At 38.0% G+C, this 9,263-nt stretch overlaps 1 protein-coding gene across 1 annotated transcript; it reads left to right on the top strand.

Annotated features, from left to right (window-relative positions):
- The first annotated feature begins 630 nt into the window (after window positions 1-630).
- LOC119423591 (sarcoplasmic reticulum histidine-rich calcium-binding protein) lies at window positions 631-5,210 on the top strand. The gene is made up of 6 exons (XM_037690991.1): window positions 631-1,517; window positions 2,761-2,873; window positions 2,958-3,029; window positions 4,648-4,702; window positions 4,793-4,829; window positions 4,919-5,210. The coding sequence occupies exons 1-6, from the start codon at window positions 977-979 to the stop codon at window positions 4,938-4,940; spliced, it is 840 nt and encodes a 279-aa protein (XP_037546919.1). The 5' UTR covers window positions 631-976; the 3' UTR covers window positions 4,941-5,210.
- Window positions 5,211-9,263: the final 4,053 nt, after the last annotated feature.

The following is a 9,263-nucleotide window of genomic DNA, read 5'->3' on the forward strand; positions in this document are numbered from 1 at the left end:
TCTACTTTGAATGAGGATTAAAAATCATTTATACTGTTTCACAGTTGATTTAAAATGAGTAGTTCACTTCAACATTTAAAAATGATTTGAACTAAACACACTTTGATTATCAAGATATTGTAAAATAGTAATGATAATGAAAAGAGAGTGTTCTTTCAATTGATCAGAGCAGGACACACTTAGAAAGTCTCTGGATGAGCTTAATTTGTATTTCTGGACTCAAATCAATGAAATAACAGTTTCTGTCCCAGGAAGGTCCAGGTTTTGACCTGAGGCTTAGTTCTCTACATTATGATGTCATTGTATGTTGCTGTTTATGTTGCAAGGTCTTTTTTTTTTTTTTGCAACTTTCATACTGTGCCCTGGCCAGGACATGGTGTGAGATATGATTTTTTTTTTTACTCCACCCTCTCGTTTTCTCTTTTCCTCATCTACTTTGTATGTCTGTCTGTAACAGGTCTCTCTTGTAAATGAGTCCTCAAGGCTCAATGGGAACTAACCTGTATAAATGAAGGTTGAATGAATTAAACCTTTCCCATTTCCATTCCCTCTCATTTCCATGCTTGACTGTCTTTACCACAACCTCCTACAGGTTCCCCCCCCCCCCCCCCCCCCCCCCCCCCCCCCCCCCCCCACACACACACACACTGATACTCAGGACTTCAGGAGTATTCTTCCCAGACATGTGCCTCTGTCACTCATGCACATACAGCTCCACAACTAAAGCACGCACACACGCACACACACAACTTTTCCACTGTGTTCTGAACTCTGGCACTGCTCTCTCTGTGTGGCTGCTGCAGTCTGGACCTGAACAGCTAACACTCAACAACTTGTAGCTTTTTATTTTTTCCTGGGGATTTTCATAGATTTTAAACACGTTGAACCAATCAGCAATTTCTTAAAAAAAAAAAAAAAAATTTAAAAGATAAAACGGTTGGAAGTTTTTGCTATTTGCTTGTTCAGGTCTTTCAGGATGGCCGCTGTGAGAGGCTGGGTGGTGGCGCTCCTGCTGGTGCTCCTCTGCCCACCGCAGGTTTCACCTTCGGCTGTGGTGAGCGCCCAGGATGTGACCGAAGCAGGCGAAGACCTCCACGCCAGACACGCTGGAGAGGCTGAAGATGATGAGGGTGTTGAAGACACAGAGGAAGAGGAAGATATAGTAGAGGAGGAGGAAAGTGAAGCAGAAAATGATGAAGAGGACGATAAAGAAGAGGAGGACCAAGAGGTTTCTGATGTTCAAGAAGAAGAGGAAGCAGAGGAAGATGAGGATTTTGATGATGAGGAGGAAGATAATGAAGCTACAGAAGACACAGCTGATGATGGTGACACTGAGGAAGAGGATGGGGCTGCAGAGGAAGAGGAGGCTGGTGAGGAAGAGGCGGCTTCTGATGATGAGAAGGAAGAGGCTGGTGATGATGCTGAGGAGGAGGAGAATGAGGATTCTGAAGAAGAGTCCATAACAAACAATGAGGAGGAAGAGGAGGCAGAAGATCACCCTGCTGACGAAGAAGAAGGTGAATTTAATATTTAAACAATTGTGCTTTAGAAATATTAAAGTGCTGAATCAGGCATTCGTTTACTGTAAACAGTGATGAGAAACTCCTGATCGTTGGTCATTTTAATGGATCTAAAATGTCCAGCAGCCCTCGCTGACAGTTTGACTCACGAGAGCTACTTTAGGAACACCGTCACACATTTCAGTTCAGAAATAGAGCAGCTTATCTGTGTGGCACAAATAAGATCTAAATGAATCTTTGTTCAGCCAACGTAACTTATAAGATGCTCAACAGGTCCTGCCATTAAAGTGTCTGAAGTCAGAATTTAAACAGATATAATAATAACAATGACAGTCATGCAAAAGTTAATACATTCAGGTTTTTGTCACCGTGACAAAATGTGATATTTTTCCCTCCTGGGGCAGAAGGTAGTAGACCAGCAGCTTCCATTGCACCCATTTCACACAATCACTGTTTATGTAAAGTGGTGCAGGATCACTTTTGTCCCTTCATCCACAGCTTTATCCTTGATTGCCTTCAGACCACCTCTCTGCCAGCCCCTGGACCTTCTCCCTGTGTGCTGACTCTCCTGTAATATGCCTCATAACTGTGGTTTTATCCACAAATGTGTTGGTGATGTTACTGGGAATGCAGTCACAGGTGTACAGTTCATACAGGAAAGGACAGCAGCCCTTGAGAGAGCTCAGGGTGGTGGAGCCCAGAGAGCCCACCTTCTGCTTGTGGGCAGTCTGAGGATATTCTTGATCCAAGTGCAGGTGGAAGAGGCAAAGTCCAGGTCCTTCTCATTTTCATAAAGTATGTTCATATTTCTGTTAAAAGCTGAACTGTAGATAATGAAAATCATCCTGTCTAAGGCAGTAAAGCTTCATCTGTTGATTTTCTGTCCATCCAGTGGGGAGCAGGCCTTCATGTGGAGCATGACAAGCCTCTTAGAAACATGCTGCCAAAAATCTGATGCTGAAATTAAAACTGCTGGTATTTCAACCCTAAATATTGTTTTTGTAAACAAAAACCAGTGTTTTACTCATTTTGCTGCTTTAGCTGAGTTGCGACCTTCTGCTCGTCTTACCAACCAGGCCATCCATCCACTTTTCCACAAGCTTAGCAGATTTTTAGCTACTAGTGAACTAATCACAAACAATTTAACTACAATGCCTGGACATGCTTAATGCAGATAAGTGCAACATAATGTCATCCATCTTGAAACAGTGAATACATTTTTCCATTTTCTTGGCTTTAGATGAAGTTGACAACAAACCAGAACACCTAGCTGACAAACATGAAGAGGAGGAAACTACAGACATGCAGCAATTCCACTCGGGCTCCTTGTGTAGCGTTTGCTCCATATGTGAGGTACAAGCATGATTTCAATGTTCCAAAGTGTTGCAATCAGTCTGATAGCAAATGAAGCATTAATCTGAAGTGTTTTACTTCTAGCATTGCTCTGAAAACTGTGCTAAATGTCCCTGTGAGGACGGAGATGAGTTGGACCACTGTGAGCACTGTGAGGTAAGTTTCTTCATCCTCTAAAACGCAGTTATAATTAGAGAAATTACATTTCCTGTGAAAATACAAGGTGAATGCTTACTGCAGAAAAACTTTCTGAAAACAGCTGAAATGAGCTAAAAACATGCTGAAAAGTGGCTGAAATGGAAGAACAAGCCAAAATTAGCAGAATAAAGCAGAAAGAACGTATTTGCTGAATTAGGTTTAAATAAGCAGAAATAAGCATAACAATTAGGAAATTAGCTAAAGAAAGCTGAAATTAGCTAAATATAGCTGAAAAATAGCTGAAAGGCAGAAAGAAGCTTAAACTACCAGCAGGAAGCAGAAATAACTGAAATAAGCTTAAAAAAATGTGGGATTTAATGAAAAAGCTAAAATTAACAAAAAATAGCTAAATAGTAGCTGAAATATCTGAAACTTGCAGAAATAAGCTGAAAGGAGCACAATAAGCTGACCTTAGCAGAAAGAAGTTAGTCAGAAAGTAGCAGATTACCATGAAAAACTAGAATTTTTCTGAAAACAGCTAAAATTGGCTAAGAAGGTAGCTGAAAAAGTAGAACAAGTCTAAATTACCATAAGAAAGTAGAAAAAACATTTTTGCCCAATTAGCCTGAAAGAGCATAAAAAGTGGCAATTATCTGAAAAAAAGGAAATTAGAAAAAAAAAAAAAAAACAGCTGAAAAGTAGCTTAAAAGCAGAAAGAACCAGAAGGAAGTAGAGAGAGCACATTTTTACTGAATTAGGCTGAAAAAAGTTTAAATGAGTGCAAAAAATGTGGAATTAGATGAAAAATCTGAAATTAGAATAAAACAGCTAAATAGTAGCTGAAATAGCAGAAAAAGATGAAACTTGCATAAATAAGCTGAAAAGAGCACAAAAAGCTGAAATTAGCAGAAAAAAGTTTCAATTTGCACAAGGAAGCTGAAAGAAGCTAAACCGGAACAAAATGTGAAAAGAGCAGTAAAAGTTTGTGAACAGATCTAAAGATTTGAAGGATGGAAAATGAGTTCAATTAATTTTCCATGAGAAAAAAAAAATGTCAGGAAACTCTAAATATTCCAAAAAGCTAAAGTTGCACCAATACCAAAAGTCATAGCAGGGTTGTCCTGAAAAAAGCTGAACATTTTGATATGATTTGTTGAAATAGCTTAAAAATTGTTGTACGAGAAAGATGCATAAAAACGTATGGAAGAAAAATGGATCACAATACTGTCACACAATGAAGGACTAGCATTCATTGAAGGAATGCATATCACCCGCTGCCTTTCATGGCTAAGGTTTAAATTATAATCATCTTATTTTGAAAAATTATGGAGTTGTAGCTGTTTTGCTCAAACTTTGAAAATGACTTTTGCCTACGACTGATCTCATGAGATGCCAAACTCGGAGTATGCGTAATGAAATATTAATATCTCCTAAATTAAATGGACTGGCACATTTTTGTGTTGGCTAATGTACATTAGCTGTAATGGTCATTTTTATTTAAAGTGACTCCAAAACTCATACTCATACATATACAGACACAAGCAACAACACATTTGTCTTGAAATTTTGACAGACGGCAAATATTGGAGTGATATTTATTTAACAACAACCATTTTAATGTTTTTTTTTTTTTCAGAGCTGCTCATCATGTTACATTTGCCCCATACTGTGTGATACAGTTTGCACACCAGGTATTGTTACTGCATATGATGACAACAGTTACTGTGCATGTAATCTTGTTTGCTGTTTTATTATAAATATCTGTTTTAACCTTTCCTCAGGTGGCCTTGTAGATGAAATAACAAGATCCCTATTTCAGTGAGATTTCCCTACAACACAACAAATGTAACTTTCAAGAGCTCATATAACATTATGATTTAATGCCATGTTTTTGTCTTGTTTTGCAGAACTGTTGCTTCTTTACTCTGAGCCCGCTGGGAATTGTCACTTTACGCTAAATGATAAAATATGAAGCTGCTCTCAGGTCAGCAGCACAAGGACTTCACATTGACGAGACCTCGCCCTGAGTCATTTCTTGTGTTTTAAGAATTGTCTCATTAATACTTATTTATCCTCAGATGTCAGTTTTGCAGGGTTTAATATAATTTTATGAGTTTCATTGTAAACAGCTACAATAATTACTTTAATGTAGCAAGAATTTGAATTGATGAGTCAGAAAGATTGAAGACGATTTAAGCAAATGTCCAAAATGTCATGCAGCATCTCTGATTATGCTAAATTTAGAGTACAAAGTCACATTAACGCTGTACACAATAATAACAGGCTTTGATCTGAAAATAAATGTGATCATTTCTAAAAATGTGTAAGATTGTAGATCTGCATGTGACGAGCAGAAATTAAAATCAAACCTTTCAGCTGATAGGATGCAGACTTGCTGTAATAAATGATGGGGTCTGTTTTCTAAATCAGTAACTTGTTGAAGCATCTAGTAACATTTTTTAAGTTTCTCATGTAACAGAACAACTGTGTAAAAGGTATTAGAGAAACTAAAGGAAACATTTGCAGTCATTGGATTTGTTCAATGAAGGTAGATGAGGATGCACAGCAGAAAATAATACCAACAATTTAACTAGTCATGTTTTGAACTTCAAGAGTAATGACAGTAATACTTCAAGTTCAAGTATTACCGTTAGGCACAATGTTTATAAATGTGTTAACACTAAATGCATATAACTGCATTATATTTTGATTTAATTGTCTTTTAATCTTTTTTTTTTTTTTTTTAATCAGCTAATTGTGTCTCCGACATTTTCTCTAATTGTTTTGCTCAGTAGTAAAAGTTCCAGTGACACTGTGGGCCCAAATTTGTGGAAAAAAAACACAAAATAAAAAAGGGCAACATGCTATTTCAAAATTAGGCTAATTTAGTATAATCTAAACTAGGGGTTCTCAAACTTTTTGGGTTCAGGGACCCCCTACAGGGGAGAACACGTTTCAGGGACCCCCTCATAACCCTCATGTTTATTAAATAATTTCTTCAATTTGTCTCTTTAATGCAGTGGAAATATTTGTGTAACATAAATACTTAAGACTTGTTCTTTAACAGGGTTAATACAATTTTTATACTTTTAAACATGGAGTATTTGTCATTCAAGATACTTAATTAACAAAAATTTTAATTTCAACTTCCAAAAATTACAGTTTTGAGAAAATTAACAGCATCAAAAACCACTTTAAAACTTTACCTTTTCACATAATGAACATAATAAATGTATTACCACTTCTTTAAATTATTACATAAAACATTTTACATAAAACTGAACAGAATCACAACAGCAGCAGTCACAAGTAACAAGGCTTCATTTGTGAACCGATCGATGCCAGAATGCAAATAGCAAGCGGAGGGTCTGGGAGTCCTCCCCCAGAAAATTTTGAATAAAGTAGATGTGATTTCCTGCATTTTGGTATATTTTAATGGGTTGTTAAACATCTAAGTGCCTGTAAAAGGAAAGATAAAAAAAAACCCATTAAAATTTTTATTTATTAATTTATTTAATTTTTAAAGACCCCACCCAAGCACTGGCTCACAGACCCCCGGGGGTCTGGGGACCCCAGTGTGGGAACCACTGATCTGAACAGCTCCTTCTTTTAATAACTTATTCAAAGCCTGATAGCTTCAGTGGTAGTTTGGGAAAATATTTCTAAATAGAAATACTTTGTATTTGCAGTTTAGCTGCTGTTAATGATAAAAACAATAAGAGGTCCTGAAGTCTCCCCCCACCCCCACCCCCACCCCATCCAATTCTACTTAACTACTATACGTAATATCATAAAATTTTACAAAACAAGGGTAAAACCTTAATATATTTTCAAAACAAACCCCTAAATGTTTCTGTGATCTCAGAGATTCTGCAGTAGGTCGGAAAATAACAACTTTTAACGGGAACCTTCATCAGAGCAAAGCTCGTGGAAATCAGTGTTTTGTGTCAAGGAACAACAAAGTTGTTTTTGTTGTTTGCGACTTGAGAGAAAAACGAAAAGATGAAATCATCCGAGCGTGTCCGTGACTCAACACACAACAGAGTCAGGTCAGTGTGACGGAAAACCAGACAAGACGGGTGAAATTCAGAGCGAGAAAAATATTTATGTTAGAGGGTGTTTGCTGAGGTGCCTCTCCAAAATTAATAAAATGCAATTTTATAACATCCAGCATGCGTTCCCTTTTCTTAATGTCTCCTATCTGTTCCTTTCTGACCTGTATGCTAGTTCAAGATTTTGGTTTTTATTGCCTTTATTTAGCAAAGGACAAACACAACAAAGACCAATGAGGTGTGATGACGACACGAGGACAGAAAGAACCGGTTCATTAGACACTGATGTCTCTACAAACAAAAGAACAATTACATTAAACAAAACCAGGTAATAATCATGCTGGGGCTATTAAGATTAAGATTAAAGTCTTAGACTGGCTGTGCCAAAGGTTTGGGTTTTAGACCTATCATGTGTTGTTTGCAACCACATGCTTTTGGTATTTATGTCGTTTAGCCATAGGGTGTTCGTGAGAAAAACTTGATCCCTTTGAGGGCAACAAGAAAGGAAATATAAAACAACAATGGTTTATTTTTTATTCTCAGGGTTCAAAAGTTCAGTCGAGACGTTCCTGTCGTGCAGAAAGTTACAGTATGTCATTCTGATAAAGTGCCAATATTTGCTGGGCTTGCTTCCACATTCTGAATTAATTTGTCATCATCAGGGCAGAATGAGATGCAGGACACATCCACTGCTCCATTTTCCAAGATGTAGCACAGAGGAATGTTCAATTCTTTTGGCATACAACCCTGTGCCACACACGTGTGCATACATGTACTGAACAACTGTATAAACCCAACGTTTTTGTTGTTGCTACAGTTTTTCCTGAGCTGAACTCAAAGATCTTGGACTTTTTCTGTGCACACAAAAGGCCTTTTTCCTCTCTGTTGTTCAGAAATTTGTGTAAATCTGTTAGTGAGCTCTTCTCCATTGCCAAGACAATTCATCAGCATTCAAAATGCCATCCATAAAATGTGCTCTTGTTTGTTGTTCATAACACCTGCCCATACCAGAACCGCTGCCATCATGGGTCACTCGATTCACAACTTTGACGTCAACAAACCGCTCGCCCACACAACGCCATACATGCAGTCTGCCATCTGCCCCGTACAGTGAAAACCAGGATTCATCCATGAAGCGAACGCCCCCTCAACATGTCATACACCATCAAATGTGAGCATTTGCCCAATGACGACAACAAACTGCAGTCAGGTGGAGACCCCAGTGAGGACAACAAGCATGCAGGTGAGCGTCCCTGACATAGTTTCTGACAGTTTGCACAGAAATATTTTGGTTATGCAAACTGATTGCTGCAGCAGCTGTCCGAGTGGCTGGGCTCAGATAATTTTGGAGGTGAAGATGCTGGATGGAAAAGTCCTGGGCTGGTGTTATACAAAGTACATGGTCTGCAATTGTGAAGCCAGTTGGATGTATTGCCAAATTGTCTGAAACATCTTTGGAGATGGCTTATGGTAGAAAAGTGGTTCCCAACCCTGATCCTTGAGGAAAACTATCCTGCATGTTCTAGTTTTTTCTGCTCAAACATACTCGATTCAGTGATTTAATGACTTTAAGTGCTATGGAAGCCTGTTAATCACCCATTCATTCAAATTAGATGTGTCAAAGCAAAAAAAAACAAAAAAAAAAACATGCAGGATAGTGTTCCTCTAGGACCAGGGTTGGGAAGCACTGTGAGAGAAGTTAATATTCAGTTCAAAGCCAAGAGCTCTGGTGGACATTCCTGCAATCAGCATGCCAACTGCACACTCCCTCAAAATTTGCAACATCTGTGGCATTGTGCTGTGTGATAAAACTGCACGTTATTTTTTAGAGTGGCATTTTATTGTGGTCAGCCAAAGGCACACCTGTGCATATATCATGCTGTCTAATCAGCATCTTGATCTGCCACACCTGTGAGGTGGATGGATGATCTCAGCAAAGAAGTACTCAGTAAAACAGATTTACACAAAATTGTGATAGATATTCAAGAGAAAAGAGCTTTTTGTGTGCATAGAATAAATCAGATCTGAGATCAGCGCATGAAAAACGAGACCAAAAGCAAAGGTATTGTGTTTTTGTTCAATGTAATTGAAAAGACAGATTATCTTGTAATCTTTTGAACTAGGCCCAGGCTATCTAAAAGTCTTTCAAACGTTTTCTTAAATGTTAGCTGATTTTTGACAAATTTTCATTCCAGTAGCT

The sequence above is a fragment of the Nematolebias whitei genome, chromosome 17, assembly GCF_014905685.2.
Source record: "Nematolebias whitei isolate Nwh7 chromosome 17, NemWhi1, whole genome shotgun sequence".
Taxonomy (NCBI): Eukaryota; Metazoa; Chordata; class Actinopteri; order Cyprinodontiformes; family Rivulidae; genus Nematolebias; species Nematolebias whitei.

Bases quoted from the DNA above. Each gene is read 5' to 3' on its own strand.
- LOC119423591 (XM_037690991.1), top strand. From the start codon at position 977: ATGGCCGCTGTGAGAGGCTGGGTGGTGGCGCTCCTGCTGGTGCTCCTC. The intron at 1,518-2,760 runs GTGAATTTAATA...TCTTGGCTTTAG, and splicing joins CCCTGCTGACGAAGAAGAAG to ATGAAGTTGACAACAAACCA. The intron at 4,703-4,792 runs GTATTGTTACTG...ACCTTTCCTCAG, and splicing joins TGATACAGTTTGCACACCAG to GTGGCCTTGTAGATGAAATA.